This window comes from Bos javanicus, chromosome 19, assembly GCF_032452875.1.
Source record: "Bos javanicus breed banteng chromosome 19, ARS-OSU_banteng_1.0, whole genome shotgun sequence".
In the NCBI taxonomy this organism is placed as follows: Eukaryota; Metazoa; Chordata; class Mammalia; order Artiodactyla; family Bovidae; genus Bos; species Bos javanicus.
The window spans coordinates 56,393,861-56,411,945 of NC_083886.1; the positions used below are offsets into that span (position 1 = coordinate 56,393,861).

General features: G+C 51.7%; 1 protein-coding gene across 3 annotated transcripts in view; it reads right to left on the reverse strand.

The window, feature by feature from the left end:
- Positions 1-2,539: 2,539 nt before the first annotated feature.
- Positions 2,540-18,085, reverse strand: part of MGAT5B (alpha-1,6-mannosylglycoprotein 6-beta-N-acetylglucosaminyltransferase B) — a 66,740-nt gene continuing 51,194 nt past the window's right edge. For all 3 annotated transcript variants that reach the window (XM_061392719.1, XM_061392718.1, XM_061392721.1), the window contains 6 exons: positions 12,255-12,410; positions 11,103-11,249; positions 10,803-10,919; positions 5,115-5,189; positions 4,478-4,734; positions 2,540-4,075 (listed from right to left, as the gene is read on the reverse strand). In XM_061392719.1, the coding sequence (XP_061248703.1) occupies positions 3,877-4,075; positions 4,478-4,734; positions 5,115-5,189; positions 10,803-10,919; positions 11,103-11,249; positions 12,255-12,410 (951 nt within the window). In that variant the 3' untranslated portion in view covers positions 2,540-3,876. The remainder of the gene's footprint in view (positions 4,076-4,477; positions 4,735-5,114; positions 5,190-10,802; positions 10,920-11,102; positions 11,250-12,254; positions 12,411-18,085) is intronic.

The window sequence follows — 18,085 nt, forward strand, 5'->3', positions numbered from 1 at the left end:
AGACCTGGTGTGCTGCAGTTCATGGGGTCGCAAAGAGCTGGACACAACTGAGCAACTGAACTGAACTGATCTTCTGTTTGCTTTTTTAAAAATCTCTATTTCATTTATTTACTCTCTAATCTTTATCATTTCCTTCATTCTGCTGACTTTGGGGTTTTTGTTCTTCTTTTTCTAAGTTCTTTTAGGTGGTAGATTAGGTTGTTTATTTGAGATTTTTCTTGTTTCTTGAGGGAGGCCTGTGTCTCTATGAAAGCTCCTCTTAGAACTCCTTTAGTTGCCTCCCATAGATTTTTGTTTCCATTGTCATTTGTCTCCAAGTATTTTCTGATTTCCTCTTTGATTTCATCGTCAGCCCATTATTTTTTAGTAGCATGTTGCTTAGTCTCCATGTAATCTTTTTCTCTCTCCTTTTTCTTTCAGTGGTTGATTTCCAGTTTCATACAATTGTGGTCAGAAAAGATGCTTGAAATAATTCCTATTCTCTTAAATTTGTTGAGGCGTATTTTGTGTTATACCTTGTGGCCTATCCTAGAGAATATTCCATGAGCACTTGAACAGGAAAAAAGTTATTTATTTATGGTTGTGCTGGGTCTTTGTTGCTGCTTGCAGGGCCAGGTCTTCATTGTGGTGTGGAGGCTTCTCACTGCGGTGGCTTCTCTTCTTGCAGAACACAGGCTCTAGGGCATAAGGACTTCAGTGGTTTTGATGCTCGGGCTCAGTAGTTGCTGCACAGGCTCAGTTGCCTTGCAGCGTGCGGGATCTTCCTATATCAGGGATCAAACCCGTGTTCCCTGCACTGGCAGGCAGATTCTTAACCACTGGACCACCAGGGAAGTCCCCATGTTATGTCTTTTGAGAGCATTTAGTCCATTGACATTTAAAATAGTTATGGACAAGTGTGTATTTGTTGCCATTTTAAACCTTGTTTTCTAGTTGATTTCATAGTTCTTCTTTATTCTTTTTCTTTAGTGTCCTGATGGTTTTCTCTTGTACTGGGCTTGAGTTCTTTCTTTCTAGTTTTTGGTGATTCTTTTGTATGTTTTTGCTCTCTGGTGACCCTGTGTAAACTGTGTGAATCCAATGTTTTTGGTGTGAGGGCTGTTTTTGGTGTGGGTGCCTGCTATGTCTTTCCTCAGGGTGTGCTGGCCATTGTCCTCTTGATGGGGAGTGTGTTTGGTGTTGGGGAGACCAGAGCCTACACTGGATGTTGGGTGGGGCAGCCTCTTTGCTCTGTGGTTGTCACAGCCCTGTTGGGGGCAGGGTCTGCTCCCCAGTCATAGGAGTAAAAAACCCCAGATCTGGCTTTAAGCTTCAGTGTGAGGTAGGCAGGAGTGGAGTGCTCCTACTGGGAAAGAAACCCTTGTGTATTCCTCCCCAGGGGCTGTCAACAGGGGACATGCAATTCTGTGATGCCACCACCAGTGTGTGTACCAACAAAGTCTGCTGCTGCTGGACCCACTCTGGACTCGCCTCTGCTGAGAGAATACTGATAACTGGCTCAGATGTCAGCCCTGCCCCTGCAGTGTATACTCTCACAAAGCCCATGGCCACTGTAGCCATGCGCTGCCTGAGCCAACTGACAGTGGAGGGTCCTGTGGCAGACTCATGGCCCATCTTATACGCGTTAACAGAGGTGGCCTAGACAACATTCTAGGCCCTTTGGGCTGTTTCTGCACAGCTAAAATGAGCCTTCTCCCTGGGTCCGTCAGCTGAAACCCCATCTACTGCACACCCTGTACATACTGGCAGGAGCGTGTTTCAGGCTGGGAAGTACAGCGATGTGACAGCTGTCAGTGCTGGTCTCCCTCTGCCCTGCCTGGCAGCAAGGCAGTACCTGCACAGTCTTCTTGAGCAAATACCAGGCCATTCCAGCTCCCTGTCTGCCCAGCAGGCCTCCCAAATGGCAAAGGGGGTTCCCAGGATGAGGGACCCTTTCCTTTTTCACAGCTCCCTCCCAGGGGTGCAGATTCCATCCTGCTTTTTTCTTTTCCCCTTCCTACCCGGTTACATGGGGTTCTTTCTTGCAGCTTTGGTTGTGAAGGATCTTCTGCCAGCTTTCAGCTGGTTTTCTGTGAGAATTGTTCCACGTGTACATGTATTTTTGATGTGTTCGTTGGGAGATGAACTCATCTTTTTCCTCTGCTGTCCTGACCTCCCTCCCCTAGTCAGTCATCTTATCACGATCCAGCTCAGAGATTCTCATAAAAATGCATTTCTGTCCTCTGACCTCACAGCAAGCACAGCCAGCAGAGGCCAGACCCAGGTGGGCAGAACCGGGTACAGCCTGCTGGTCAAGCAGGGTCCCTAAGGTCACAGTGTTGGGGTGGTCAGAGGGGCCCATGGACTTCTGACACCTGCAGGGATTTCCTCTGAGCAACCTGACATAGCACCAACCTTGTAGATGGAGTGACAATATGGAAGAGGGGCCCACGGGCCCCAGATATCTGCCCCCAACCCTGGGTGTTCACACCCCACTCCTCCTCCAGGCCTGGGCATCCCAGGAAAAAGATGAGAAATAGCACAACTCCTCCTCTGCACCTCACATCCCAATAAAATATTTATTATTTCAAGAAATAAATCTTTAAAAAAAGAGAGAGAAAAGAGTATCTCTATTGCTTTCCCCCGACAGGTCAGGTCCTTGGTGACTACTGAGTTTCTGTGGCCACAGGGGCCACCCCGACCGAGAGGGCTCTCTGATGGGAGGGGTCCAGCCTCAGGCCCACAGCGGGGCTAATCCCCCCTCTCTGGACTCAGGGTCCTGTGGCTGCCTCCGCAAAAGGGTGGAGGGGCAGGCCTAGGTGGGTGGGGCAGGTTGCCAGAAAGGGAGTGGGATTAAAAACCAACTGGGGTTGGGTGGCAGTGTGTCTGAAGTCCTGGTCTTTTTCCTCAAGCAGGGCTCTGGGCTCAGGCTGAAGGGGAAGGCATGCCACACAAAGATGGACGGACAGCTGGATCCAGAGGAGGTGTGAGGCTGGAGGAAGCTGGAGGTAGGGACGCAGATGCAGCACTGATGGGGTGGGAGGGCACAGGGGGTAGCAGGCCTGGGGAGCCAGGAAATAGGCCAGATGTGCTGTGGGTGGGGCTGAAGGTCCATCCCAAGCCTGCGAAAGATGCCTGGGGGTGGGGCAGGGCCTGAGGCTTTGGAAGCAAGTCCACGGTCTGGAGTCGCAGTCATGCTGGGGGAGGTTTCAGGAAATGCCCAAAGTGAAGAGAGTTGGAACAAGCAAAAGGGAGACAATTCAACCCAAGGTCCAGGTGGTCCCTGCAGCCTCCGACCATAGTCCCCAAGGGTGGAAGGGAGAGGGAATTTGGGAAAGCTAATAGGAGGCCTCAACAGGGTCCCCCAGCCTGGCCTTCCCTCAGGCCCCCCACCCTTTCTGCCCACATTGCAAACAGCTCCAGAGGGACAAGGTTGACCCCTCACACATCACTCCCCACTCTGTGGACCGTTCAATGGGCCATCGAGCAAGTATCACCCTGCTTCCTCTGTCGTATACCCAGAGGGCCCCTCCTGGTCCCAAGAAGGACAAGAGCCCTCTCTCCATCTGGCTCAGATCTGGTCTTGCACAGAGCAAGGGACCTCTGACCACCTGCTCCTGGGCCACTCAGTGGGACCCTTGTACCAACCCCCAGCTGTTTGGCCACTGTGCTGCCATGCGCCCCTGGGAGGAGCATGAGGAGCCTGCCTGGGGGGGGCACCAGGTGCTTGGCAGAGTCTCCCCCCTCCCTAGACCTACACACCAATCTGCCCTGCCCATGTCCCGGTCAAGGAAGAAGGCTTCAGTTCGGGGGCGTCGAGGGGAGGGAGGGTCACTGGAGCTCGGAATCTGCTGGTGCTTTCTCCTGCAGTGGGGAGGGCCAGCCGGGCGGTCACCCTCACAGACAGTCCTGGCACAAGGCCACCTGGCCCTTGCGGAAGTCTCGGCAGGGGCAGAGCCGCCGATATTTCGTGCTGGAGCCGGCACAGCTGAAAAGCAGAGGTTCCTTCTGCAGGAAGCACTCCTGGCCGGGCTGGGCGAAGGCCGGGTACAGGTGGTTCATCTCTGACTCAATGCCGTCGCAGGGCACCTGCAGCCTGGGTGGGCACCACCGGAGGCGGTCACTCAGTGGGCACTGCCCATTCCCCCCACCCTGGCCCACCCATTCTGGACCCAGGGATGTTTCTAGGAGGCGCTGGGATAAACGCTGGGGTGGGCAGCTCCTGACAGTGGGCAGGAGGGCAGGGCCACAGGCTGATACATCAGGAGAAATCGGGCAGTTTCTGCAGCCTGGACCTAGAAGATGCCCAGACAGCCTGGGCAGGGGTGTAGAGCTGCAATGTGGAAACCTGCCTGGAAGGTCCCTTCCAGATCCTTCCTCTCTGGGAAGCACTGAGTCCCCCTCACCCTTGCTGGCAGGCCAGGGGGCAAGGCAGTCAAGGGAGTGAGGGGCTACAGGTGAAGTCAGCTGGGCCGGGTCAGGCAGGGGGCTCACTCACTTCTGGAAGGCGTCCTGGCTGTTGAGGAAAGGGAAGAAAGAGGGCTCGCAGATCAGCCCGTGGTCCAGGCAGGCGTCCGTGCAGGCCGTCCCCGCAGCAGCCAGCCAGGCCCGGAGGGAGTGCGCTGGAGGCCAGGCCCCTGGGGCCAAGCTGGCGTTCCGGGCCCATTCAAGGTGGGTGGCGTTGGGAGCCAGGATGAAGGGGCTCTGCGGGGCTCGGGTCCCAGGTGGGGCAGGACCTGGGGCTGCACAAAAGTCCTGCCGGGAGGAAAGCAGAGTTTGGAGGAAAAATGGGGCACCTCTCTCCCGCCAACTCAACCTACTCCCGACTTCCCCCTCACTTGCTACCAAACTTTTAAGCAGCTTTATAATAAAATGAAAAATAAGAGACTTTGCATTTCCGTGCTATGATATGGAGGCTTGGATGCGAGAACTGGGGGTCCAGGAGAGGGGCGCTCCAGGCCTGGTCTCTGAGCAGTACTGCTGGCCCCTCAACAGTCCATCTCCACCCTCCGCAGGGAAGGAAACAGGCTGGAGAAAGACGGGGGGGCTAAAGCACCCTGCACCCCGGGCAGAGGTGGGTCCTCAGACTCTGGAGCCGCCCCACCCCAGAGACCGAGAGTGGGGGACCCACACACCTGGTGCTGGATGTAGGCGTGGATTCGCTCCAGCATCCCCTCACACGTGTACTCGTAGGGCAGGTAGGGGTCCACCTGTGGGAGAGACAGGCAGACACATGGGTCAGGAGAAACCCTGGGGCTCCCCAGACCTGGCCGCTTGGCTCTGGGAGCAGAGATCTGGGGGCTCAGGCATCCTGCACCCAGCTAGCTGACCACTCCATCCACTCAGATGCCCTGCTCCCCAATGCCCCCCACAGTGGCCCCCAGGGGCTCAGGACAGCTCATCTCTCCTTGGCTCCTTTCCAGCTATACCAAGTTTTCCCTCTTTCCCTAAAGCTCATTGTTCTATCTCCACTTGGGCTGTGATGTCTGCTCTTTCCGAGCCAAACCCTGGATTCATCTTCCCCTTCCCAGGTGGCTCAGGGGTAAAGAATCCACTGACAGGAGACATGAGTTCAATCCCTGGGTCAGGAAATTCATCTGGAGGAGGAAATGGCAACCTTCGCTAGTATTCTTTGCTTCCCTAGTCGCTCAGTTCAGCTGGTATAGAATCCGCCTACAACACAGGAGACCCCAGTTTGATTCTTGGGTCAAAAAGTTCCCCTGGAGAAGGGATAGGCTACCCACTCCAGTATTCTTGGGCTTCCCTGGTGGCTCAGTTAGTAAAGAATCTGCCCACAATGCGGGAGACCTGGGTTCGATCCCTGGGGTGGGAAGGTCCCCTGAAGGAGGGCATGGCAACCCACTTCAGTATTCTTGCCTGGAGAATCCCCACAGACAGAGGAGCCTGCGGGGCTACAGGCCATGGGGTCACCAAGAGTCAGACACGACAGTGATCAAGCACAGCATAGCTTAGATGTCACCTCCTCCAGGAAGCAGACCCAGAGTAACACCTCCTGTTTAACTCCTGTTAAAAGACCACTTTCCTTGGCCCTCACCCCAGACCTCCCCAGTGTAGAACTGGCTCCTGTGTTATCATTTCTGATGTGTCCCTTGTCTCCCTCAGGTTAGGAGCCCCATGCACTCTGGGACCATGACTTGTTCACCATTGAATCCCTGATGCCTCACCCACTGCCTGGTACCCAGTCGTCACTGGGGAAGTAGTCGTAGAATGGAAAAGCATCCCAGCTCTGCCTGTGTCCTGCCCAAGATGCGGAAGGTTCACGCAAAGGAACCCAGAGCATCTCTCAGCCTGATGGAATGAGATCACATTTGTGAAGCTTCCTGCCCAGATCAGGCACCTGGGAGCTCTATGAACTAGGTGCCCCAAACAGAGACCACACACCGTCCATCTAAATATCAAAGTTACAGAGCAGCGCACACTGGGGCTGATGGGAGCAGATGGATTAGGCAGCTGGGGCCCGAGCAGTGAAGGGAACAAAGGGAGGAAGCGATGAGGGACCTGCCTCCTGGGAGTGGGGACCCGCACCTCTCCTCCACTCTTCCTGCCTGGCCACCCCTGCCCTGTTCACACCAACCCCCCGGGGGCCCAGCACACAGCCAGCCTGGAGGAAAGATCGGCCAGGTGGGCAGGAGGCAAGATCAGGCTGACATGGGAGACAGTCCATCTCAGACTCAGAGAAAGATGTTTTAGCCTTCAACACCCATGCCCAACTCCCCGTGTGTGTGTGTGTGTGTGTGTGTGTGTGTATGTGTGTATGTGTTGGCACCACACCCAGCCAGCCCACCTCCTGTTAATGCCATTTTCCAGCCAGCAGCACCAGGAATCAGGTAGCTTCAGCCCTGGTAGTGAAATCCTGCAGGTCTGCTCGAGGCCACACTCCCCCTGCACCCGCCCTTCCTCATCATCAGAGGTGGGTGGAGTCAGAGCCCAATCCTGCCTCCAGGAGACCCCACCTCGAGGGGCTGCAGGCCCATCCTGAGCCCTCTGGCCAGGGGGATATGCCTGACATCAAGCTGAGGAGGGTCTTGAGAAGCAGCAGCCGCCACCAGGACCAAGTCTCAGGACAAGACCCCTCCCATCTGACCTTGCCCCAGTCCTCACTTCACCTGCACTGTGAGCCGGTGTCCTTAATCCAGGGGCAGTTCCGGGGTCCCAGAGAATTCCCTGGGTCCACACCCAGCCACATCCTTCACAGTCCATCGACCAGCACAGCTTTTCAGCCCTGAGCTCTGCACGGTCAGTCCCAGCCCGAGCTGCTGGCCCCCGAGGCCCCAGCCGCCAGCTGCTGCTCTAGCAGGTCCCCAGTTGCCTCGGGTACAAGGCTTCAAGTCCTGGTTATAAATAAACCCCCCGGAGAAGAGACTTCCCCTCCAAATGTCACTGCCTGCTCTAGCAGCAGCCACCGAGTTATCCCCCTCGTGGTTTGAAGCCCATCACGCGGTGATTCAAAGCCATGCACCCCCTGAATGAGGGGACATTTCAGAGCAGCCACGTCCCACCTGCCGTGAATCTCCCACCAGACGAGCCAGCCTGCCTGGAAATTACCCCCATTAGGTCTAATTACAGGTGTGCACAGTGATCCGTCTCACAGAATGGCAGGTGCTGGTCCTGCTGGAATTACCGGCCTGTGATAATGAGAACGGCGGGCGGGGAGAAAGCGGGCGTCCCTCCCCCCACCTCCCTGTCCCTCCTCTCCCTCCCCTCACCTCGAATGGCCTCACCCTGGACAGAGAGATGCTTGAAGGGCAAACCCAGCGAGGCTGAGAGGCCTGAAAAGAGCCCCCACCTGGAGCCTCCTCGCTGCCTGTTGTGGGGGTGGTGGCAGGCAAAGGGTGGGGGCCGCCGGGCTGATGCCTCAGGTCCCTCTCGGTCCCTCCCCTTCCCTCTCCCCGCAAAAGGCCCACGACTCGAAGAAGAAGCTGTGTCCCCTGATGGCGGCCCTCATTCGCTCTCTGAGCTCCTGCCAGCTATCTCTGTTTTTTAAACTAGGATGATCAGATTTACCCAGGGGGCTTGTTTAGAACGCAGACTCCAGTCCAAGTTCGATGCAGGAAACAGGGCACTCAAAGCTGGTGCTCTGGGACAACCCAGAGAGGTGGGATGGGGAGGGACGTAGGAGGGGGGTTCAGGATGGGGGACACATGTACACCCGTGGCTGATTCATGTCAATGAATGGCAAAAACTACCACAATATTGTAAAGTAATTAGCCTCCAATTAAAATAAATTAAAAAAAAAAAAGTAAAACGCAGACTCCAAGCCACACCTGTCCTTTGAAATCAGAAGCCGGGGACAGGCCCAAGAGTCTGCCTTTTAAACACCTTCCAGGCTAACTGGGAGGTGGGGTAGGAGTGGGGGTGGTTAAAAGCAGAGGGGCCTCGGGCTGGTTTGGAGTCCAGCTGCAAGAGTCAGCCTGGTGAATCTGCAATACCTTAGTTCCCGGACCCTTACGTTCTTGTGATTTTTAATTAACTAATTAACACAATTAAACAGATGTTCATGTTTTTAAAAAATCAAGAGAAAACAAGGCAAAGGAAGTTTTCCTCTGACCCCAGATGCCCAGACCCCGCCCGGGGGCAGCCACGTTATCAGTTTCTTGTGTGTCCAACCAGAAATAATGTGTGAATAGATGAACGGGCTCACACGCACAGACCACCCCCACCCCATTTTTATTCTGCAGCTGGGAACACCATCTCCACAGGGCTGGGATCTCACTGAGTTTCTCTCGAGGGAGGGATCCTGGAGGTGGGGCCAGGCCTGTGGCCTGGAGGTGGACAAAAGCCTTCGGAGGTCCCCCTCTCACCCCTGCCTCTGTCCCCACCTCCAGGTGGAAGCCTCGGATGACTGATTTGGCAAGGGGTGGGCAGAGGGAACGGGAAGGGGGTGGTGGTTTCCTCCAGGATAGCATCCCACAGCACCCTCCCCCATACCTTCCATGGAGGTACCTCTTCAGCCCAGTGTTGAGAGCTGACCCCCTCCCCCACCCCTCACCCATCCAGCGATGGATGGAGCTGGGGGATGAACACCTCGATTTCCTCATTTCTCAGGTAGGACAATTCGGGATCTGAGTACCCCACCTCTCAGAGGTCCCCGTTAGCACTGGACACCAGGTGCCTGCAGGCAGGGGTAACCTCCATAACACACCCTGACTCACTGTCCCTCTAGAACCTTCCTTCTTGGGATCACCCCCCAAATAAACTACTTGTCGTCAAATCCCTGTCTGGGGTCAGCTCCTGGAAGAACCCAGTCTCAGTCTGTGACCTGGAGGAGCTCCCAACAGAGGAGGATTTGCTTAAGTGGATGCTTCAGAAGGGGCAGAGGGCTCTCCCCGCACCACTGAGGGAGGGTCCCGAAGTTCAGCCACTTCCAGGTCAACCTGGCCACGTCTGCTACAACTGGAGGTGTACCTAGGCCGTAACATGGCAGTTTCCTGGGCACCTTCTCTAAAGAAACAATCACAGCCGCTCAGGAGGGAAGGACGAGGGTGTAGTGGGTAGGGGCAGGGAGCGGGTGCGGGAGGCAGGGACTCTCTGAGGCCATTTGCTGAGAGGGTGGGCTAAGTGGGGAGAGGGCTGAGTGGGAGGGGACTGATCCATGGGATGCAGGAGAGTGTTAAAAAAAATGCCAACCTGGCAGTCCAATGGTTAGGACATGGGATTCAATTCTTGTTTAGGGAACTAAGATCCCACAAGCCACATGGTGTGGCCCCCCCAAAAAAGGAAAAAGCAAACAAACAAACAAACACAAACCTGCCTATAGTCAGGACAACCAGGCAGAACTCTGGACCCAGAGCTAAACATTTAAGACCATAGGGGGATCTATGCCTGCTGGCCTCTGTCCCGAGCCTAGCAGGGCCCCCAGCTCCCCGGGCAGCTGGGCGTCCTCCTGAGCATGACTCTCCCTTGTAGAGCCCCTGCTCCACATGCTCTGACTCTGCCACAAGCCCACCCTGAGCTGCACATCCCCCCAGGGACGGCACAGGCAGTGAACAAATAACATGGTATTGGGCAGGGAAGAGGACCCAGCAGGAGTGGTTATTTTGGCTCAGCCTGGAGTCTGAGCTACTGCAAGAAGTAGGTCCAGAGGGCCTGTGGCGAGCAGAAAGCCCCCACCCCCACCCCGTTCACACAGTCTGACCTCTTCTCTATATACAGGGACCATGAGAGCACACAGGGGGCTCTCAGATGCCAAAGGTGCCAGCAGAGGAGGTGAGCTGCACAAGCCCCTCCCTGCCCCCTCCCATACACAAGCGCATCCCCCCCCACACACACCAACACTTACTTGCTGGAGGAAACACAAATGCTCCACCCACTTGCTACCCAAAGGTGGCGCCACCACCAACACCACAGATCTGGTTTGAAAGGCAGGGCTTCAGCCCCACCCAACCTGCTGAATCTGAACCTGTGCTTTTAACAAGATCCCAGATGATCTGTGGGCCCTGAGATGTGCTGCCCAAGGCCACAGAGACAGCAAGAGTCCAAAGAACCTTCACACATTCATCCTGGAAACCACCCTGCACCTAACTTGTGCTAACAGGACCTGGCCTCCTAAGACACTCAATAAGTGATTCCGGATCCAGGGCTGCCATGTAAGGTTGTGCAGGCTGCCCACTGCACAAAAGCATATTTCCGCCTCCACTTCCTTGACAAACACACACACATCCAAGTTGGTGAGTGGGGCCCCTGCACAAATTTGCCAATCCAGGCCTGCAAGTCTGAATTCACCAAGAGGAGCATCTTTTTCCAATTATAGCAAAGACCCAAAGTATAGGATATTGGCGGTCCTGACTGGATCCGAGCCTCACCTGGGTTGTCATGATGGCTTGGATGGCTGCTTCAAACTCCTCTGAGTTGTTGTAGTCAACGGTCCACACGTGGGGCTTGCCAATGAAGTTCTCTGCATAGGGATGCTGGGAGAATACCTACCCAGGGCACAGAGACAGGCGGCTTCTCCCTGTGCTGCCAAGCTGGGCTGGGTGAAGGGGAGGTGCCCCCACCCATCTGGGCCATCTCTCCTTCACCCCAGGCTTCATGCTTCTCCTTCCAGGAACTTTGGGGTCCCATCTCAGAGCCCCTGGATGTGGGCTCAGGCCCTTCCCACTCACCTCTCTGGAGGTGGGCTTGCCCCGGAAGAACTCGTGGTTGAGGGAGCTGTGGGGCGGGCTGAACCGGGACTGCAGGAAGACACAGCCGTTGGCGATGGCCTCCAGCGGGGCAGGGCCCTCATAGGGAAAGCCAAACCCTATGAAGAGCTGCAGAACCAAGGTGGCATGATGATCAGGGAAGGTTGGGTATCACAGCCCAGGAGCCCCGAGAAGCTGGGGGTGCGGTTGGGGTCAGGACATTCACAGGAGGCAACTGGGGCAGTAGAGAGCACAGGCCAGCTGTGTGCCTTGGCCATCGTGAAGTGAGGAGGTCTAATTAGGTAATATCAATGGCCTCTTCCTGCTCCAAAGACTATGCCTTGGAGAGGAAAAGAAAGAGCAAGGGTTCCCAAGCTTACAAGGCTTCAGGCCACTCCTACAGTTGACCTCAAAGGACCTTTACTCACTCACCCAAAAGACATTCATTCTGCACCTGACTTGCACTAGAGGAGTGCTCATAGGGTTGGCCCCTGGAAGATGATATAAGTGATTCTGAATCGGGTTGCCACGTAAGGTTGTTTGGGTTGCTCACTGCACAAAGGTATCCTCTTTCTACCCCAATACATACACACCACACATACCCAAGATGCCTAAAGAAAGGAGCTATGGTCAGATTAGGAAAGGACCTAGCAGCTGGAAAGAGACCCTTCAGGTTCAGCTGACACTTCAGGGCCCACAGCAGGATCATGCTCCAAGGACACAGTTCAGGAACCTCCAGAAGCAGTCAGATGGAACTCTAGCCTGGCTGCTACTCCTCCTTTTGCCCCTGGCCTGTCTTTCTACCCACTCAGTGGCTCTGAAATCCACCGCCTGACCCAGAAGTCGGCTGGACTGGTGTTACGGGGCAGCAGGCGGGAAGCCCAACTCTTTTTTCCCATCACTGAACCCCATCCAGCTCCCTTTCCCTGATGGGTAGCTCTATCTCTAATCTTGGCTCCGACCAGCACGTAGGAGGCCTGGACACGAGGTTCAGGGCAGCAGAGCATGCTGGGGCATGTCCACACGTAGAAGGGGGCATGAGCGACAGTGGCAGATGTGGCAAGCATGAATGGGCAGCCTCCTGGGCGTCTATGGCCAGGCTGGGGTAAGGATGGAGGAGGGGGTGGGGCTCACTTTGGCCTTGCGCAGCAGCTGCTGGAACTCAGGCTGCGGCAAGAGGCCGTGGTTCTTCACAAAGGCCGGGACTTCGGGGGGCCGCTGGCTCTCGTAGTACACGGTGCCGTGGATCTCCATGTACTTGTTCAGAATGCTCAAGAACTTCTCCTTCCCCTGGAAGAGGAGGAGGAGGAGATGGGGGCCTTGCTCTGACCACAGATGGCAGAGCCCACTGAAGAGACATCACTGGTCGGGAAATCAGAAAACATGGGCCAGTTTCAGATTGGTCCCTAATCAGCTGTGTGACCTTGAAGACGCCCCCTCTCCTCTCTGGACCTCAATTTCTTTATCTGTGAGTTGCCGAGGTTGGACTAGACCAGGGGCCCTAGGCCTGTTTAGCCATGGACCTGTTATCTTCCAAACGTCTCCCATAGAAACCAACATCCAATTGCATCCAAAAGTTTGTATTGTCAAAGCTATGGCTTTTCCAGTAGTCATGTTTGGATGTGAGAGTTGGACCATAAAGAAGGCTAAGCACCGGAAAACTGATGCTTTTGAATTATAGTGCTGGAGAAGACCCTTAAGAGCCCTGGGACAGCAAGGAGATCAAACCAGTCAATCCAAAAGGAAATCAACCTTGAATATTCACTGGAAGGACTGATGCTGAAGCTGAAGCTCTGATACTTTGGCCACCTGATGAGAAGAGCTGATTCACTGGAAAAGATACTGATGCTGGGAAAGATTGAGGGCAGGAGGAGAAGGGGACAACAGAGGATGAGATGGTTGGATGGCATCATCAACTCAATGGACATGAGTTTGAGCAGGAGACAGTAAGGACAGGGGAGCCTGGCGTGCTGCAGTTCATGGGGTCACAAAGAGTCGGACACACTTAGTGACTGAACAACAAATGGAGCTACTTGGCCTCCTCTGAACCCTGATGACCTCTGCAGTGGTGTGCAGCATGGGCGAGTAGATCACACCTCAGCGCCTGGGCGCCCATCTGACCCTACGGCTCAGGCTCTGAGCTGGGAGCTGCAGTCAGTGTAGGATCTCAGTAGAAATAAGCATGGGATTGGCTGCTGGGTTCTATTTTTTAGTTTTTTTTTTTTTTTTTTTGAGGCTTGCAGAAGAAAGGAAGGGATAAGTTGAAGGGAAAGTAGCTACAAGATCATGAATCAGGGTAGGGCTTGGAGCTCTTTTCAGGGAGTGTTGGTTCCCAGCAGATCAGTGGGTCAGAGGAAAAGAACCCATGGTTCCCCATGTCCTACCAGCCAGCATGAAGTCAGACCACCAGAAGCTCCAGCCCAGATTTAGTTTATAAACCACAGCTCTTGAAGAATGTTATCAACAAATATTAAAATAATTAACAATTCACATTTTGAAACTCAAAGTGCATAAATTTTTTACAAAGAGGCCTTTCAAATTGGGTAATGCAGATCAGCCCTGTCTCTGAGAATGATCAGGAAATACAGGGAAAACACCTATGATGGCCCTGAAAATCTAACAAAGAATGAAAAAATTTGAGGCCAAGACCTGGGAGAAAGAAGAAAAGAGATTGTTGAGTCCAGTGCTGGGTTTGGTTTTCCTCCTGGGGGGCCCGCCCGCTGATTCCAAGGGCAGGATCCAGGCAGCGGAGCAGACCTGGGAGAGGAAAGTCTAAGTTCAAGGCCTGCTAAAGATAGGAAGCGTTGATGGAAACTATACTTTGGGTTGGAATTCTGAGGAATTACATCACGGATGAAAGGGTGGACCAGAACTAGAAACACTCTTGCTGCTGCTGCTGCTGCTAAGTTGCTTCAGTCGTGTCAGACTCTCTGAGACCCCATAGACAGCAGCTCACCAGGCTCCACTGTCCCTGGGATTCTCCAGGCAAGAACGCTGGAGTGGGTTGCCATTTCCTTCTCCAATGCAGAAAGTGAAAAGTGCAAGGGAAGTCGCTCAGTCGTGTCCGACTCTTCTCGACCCCATGGACTGCAGCCTACCAGGCTCCTCCGTCCGTGGGATTTTCCAGGCAAGAGTGCTGGAGTGGAGTGCCATTGCCTTCTCCGAGAAACACTCTTAACAGAGGCTAAATTCTTTCAAAATGGTCTCAATCACTATCACTGATTAAGGTGATCTAGGGGACGTCCCTGGTGGTCCAGTGGTTAAGAATCCACTCTTCCAGTGCAGGGGGTGTAGGTTCAATCCTTGATTGGGGAACTAAGATCCCATATGCCATTAAGCATGGCCAAAAAATTAAAAAAAAAAAAAAAAAAAAAGACGATCTGGGATTGCAAGATCAGTTCTAAGCCAAGAATAAAAGAAAATCCTCTCTGGAAGAAGAGAACATTATTCTTGACCTCAAATTATTTCTACAATTTTTCATATTCACTTTCCAGAACCACCCCTAACTCAAAAAGAAAAAAAAAAAAAAAAGGAACCAACGAAATCCCGATCAAAATCCCAGCAGGCATTTTTATAGAAATTGACAAGCTAATTCTAAAACTCATTTGGAAATGTTGGAAATGCAAGGACGTAGAACCGACAAAATAACTTTGAAAAAGACAAAGAAAGTGAGCAGACTTATCTGATCTCGAGACTTATTACAGAGCTACAGTAATCAAGACTGTGATGCTGGCATCTAGTTAGACAGATAGATCAATAGAACAGAAGAGAGAGCCCAGAAACAGACCCACACATGTGGGGTCAATTGATTTCTGACAAAGACGCAAAGACATTTCAGTGGAGGAAGGGACAGTCTTTTCAACAAATGGTCACGGATCACTCGATATCCACATGCAAAAAAAAAAAAAAAGGAAGGGGAAGGGGAAGAAAATACAAATTAAAAAAACATTTTTTTTAAGGAAAGGGGAAAAAGTACTTCAATCCGTACTTCATATCATATATAAAAGTTAATTCAAAATGGATCACAGGGAATTCCCTGGTGGTCCAGCGGTTAAGACTCTGACTTCTAATGCACGGAATGGGTTTCAATCCCTGGTCGGGGAACTAACATCCCACAAGCTGTGCAGATTGGCCAAATTTTTTTTTAAAGAGGAGAGACATTGGGGCAGAAGCTATATTTAAAGAAATGGTAGCTGAGAATTTTCTAAAATGAGTGAAAGTTCAAACTACAGAGCCAAGAAGATCTACAAACTCCATGCAGGATAAAAAACCAAACAAACAATGAAAACCACGGAGGCTTCTTTTAGTGAAACTACTGAAAACCAAATAAATAGAAGCCTCAAAAGCAAGCAAAGGAAAACACACGCACACAAATCACCTTTAAAGGAACAATAAGACCCACACTGACTTAGCAGAATGACAGAGGGCAGAGGACAAGCTAGAATTTGTACACGATGAACATAACCACCAAGACATTTTTAGAAAAATCAAAAACAGCAAACCCAGACTAGGGTGTTTTCTTCTAGAGAAGGACAATGATCCTAAATGGAATCTCAGCGACGTAGGAAGGAACACAAATCAATAAAAAGGACAGATGTGAGTAAATGTAAATAAACACTGACTTTATGAAACAACTGTAATACTAATATATTGTGTGGTATACAATATTTGGACAGTATTAAAATACCATAAGAGTATATCAGCTGGGGAGAATAGAAATAAAACATTTAAAGATTCTTTTACAACCCCATAAAAGCTCTAAAGTATTGACTTATATTAGGCTTTGATAAGTCAAGGATGTATGTTATAACCTTTACAGTAGCCTAAAGAATATAAAAACATTAAGAAAATCAGAACCTAAAGAATATGAGAACATAATTAGCTAAAGAAAGGTGGATTTTAAAAAGTACATCAATGTAAAAGAAGGCAAGAAGTGAGGGGGGAAAACATGGAACGGCTGAGAAAAAGAAAAAGAGGACTTCCCTGGTGGTTCAGTGGTTAAGAATATGCCTGCCAAAGCAGAAGACACAGGTTCGATCCCGGGTCCGGGAAAATTCCATGTGCCCCAGGGCAACCAAGCCTGCCTGCTGCAACTAGAGAAAACCCTTGCGAAGGAACAAAGAAACAGCCAAAAATAAGTAAATAAATATGTAAATTTTTAAAAAACAGAAAAGAAAAAAGAAACCAACTAATAAAATAGTAGATTCAGAGTCAAATAGTATCAGTCATCACACCAAATGTAAAAAGGATTACTTATTATAAATCAACTCATGCCCCCAGAAAAATATCAAATCAAGGATGTAAGGTGTGAAGAAAATGTCTCTAAGGCCCCTGTTCAACTTTCTGACCCCATTACCAGAGCAGCTGTTGTTAACGGTTTCTCCTGTGCCTTCCTCAGATCTTTTATGCACGATAAGCGGATGTACATTTTCTTTAAACCACACACATACATGCACAGATGGGTTCATGTCACATGCATTGTTCACCAACTTTTTCTCACCTAATAATATATATATACACATATGTGAGTATTTATGTGTGTAAATGTAAAGTTTTACAAAACAGTACTTACCCTCGATACATATAAAGTCCTCTGATATCCTTTTATTCTCTTGTTGCTATGCTATCCCACTTCATTTAGAAAGGCTAATTAAGACTCAGAAAAAGAGAAACTGTAGGATCTCACTAATCTCTTGAAGAGAGTCAATCTCATAGAAACAGTAGAATGGTTAGTGTCAGGGGCTGGGGGTGGGGGAAACGGGATCATGGGGGTCAAAGCGGACAAACTTTCAGTTACAAGATGAATAAATCCAGGGATTTAACGACCGGCCTGGTGACTACGGTTACTCAAACTGTACTGTACACTTGAAATTTTCCCAGAGAGTCGACCTTAAGTGTTCTCACCACACAGACACACAGCATATAAGGTGATGGACGTGTAAAGCAGCTTGATGGTGGTACTCATTTGACAATGTATATGTATAGCAAGCCATCATGTTGTACACCTTAAATACACACAATTTCTCCTTGTCAATTATACCTCAGTAAATCTAAGGAGGAAAAACAAAACAAAAACAAAACAAAGCCAAGTTGCAGTTTGAAAAGCCGAGCTTAGGTCCCCCACGTGGCACTTTTGATGTCCGGAATGATTCCTCCAGCAGCAAGGCTGGATTGGCCTGCACCTGGATAAGCAGTCTTTTACCCATCCTCTCACTCCCAGTCCCTGGGACAGACTCTCATAAAATAGCAGTATCTAAGCCTTAGCCTCCAGCTCTAGGGACCCAGGATAAGACAAACCTCCTCGACACAAAAGTCATCAAACCCTCGCCCTGATCCCGGCTGCCGCTCCCCTAAGGATGTGACAACCGCGCCTTCTCCTTCCTCCTCCGCCTCTGCCACCTGGTCCCCTGAACTCCGGATGGCATCTGTCCTAGGATGCTGCTGTCATTCCTTTCTTCACCCGGCCGCCTCTGCCTGCCTTTGGTCACAAAGACCAGAGCACAGATGTCTTTTTTTGGAAGAAGCTTCTTTGAGGTCTCTTGCTGTACAGCATTGCTCCTGGCTATCCCAGAAGCTCCTGAGCCTGAGATAAACCCGTTCTCTTCCCAGATCTCATGACCTCTCATTCTCTTGGGGCAGTCTCTGAACAGTGTTCTCTGGCACAAGCAGACACTGTCTGTGCTCACTCCCTTGCCCAGTGCCCCAGGCATCCTGGCAGCCAGCTTGTCTGGCATCATATGAAAATGGGCCCTTGCTTCTGTCCGCACACCCCATGGTGGGCAGTGACATCTCAGCCAGGTCTTGGACCCTTAGTCCAGCCTGCAGAGCTTCTCTCTGCCATCATCCAAGGCATCATAAAAAAGGAGGCTATTAAGAGTCTTGGCCCTAGACTTAGATGTGGGTTCTAATCCCAGCCCCGCCCACTTAACTAGTTGGCCACACTAACCTCACAGTTGATGGGCAAG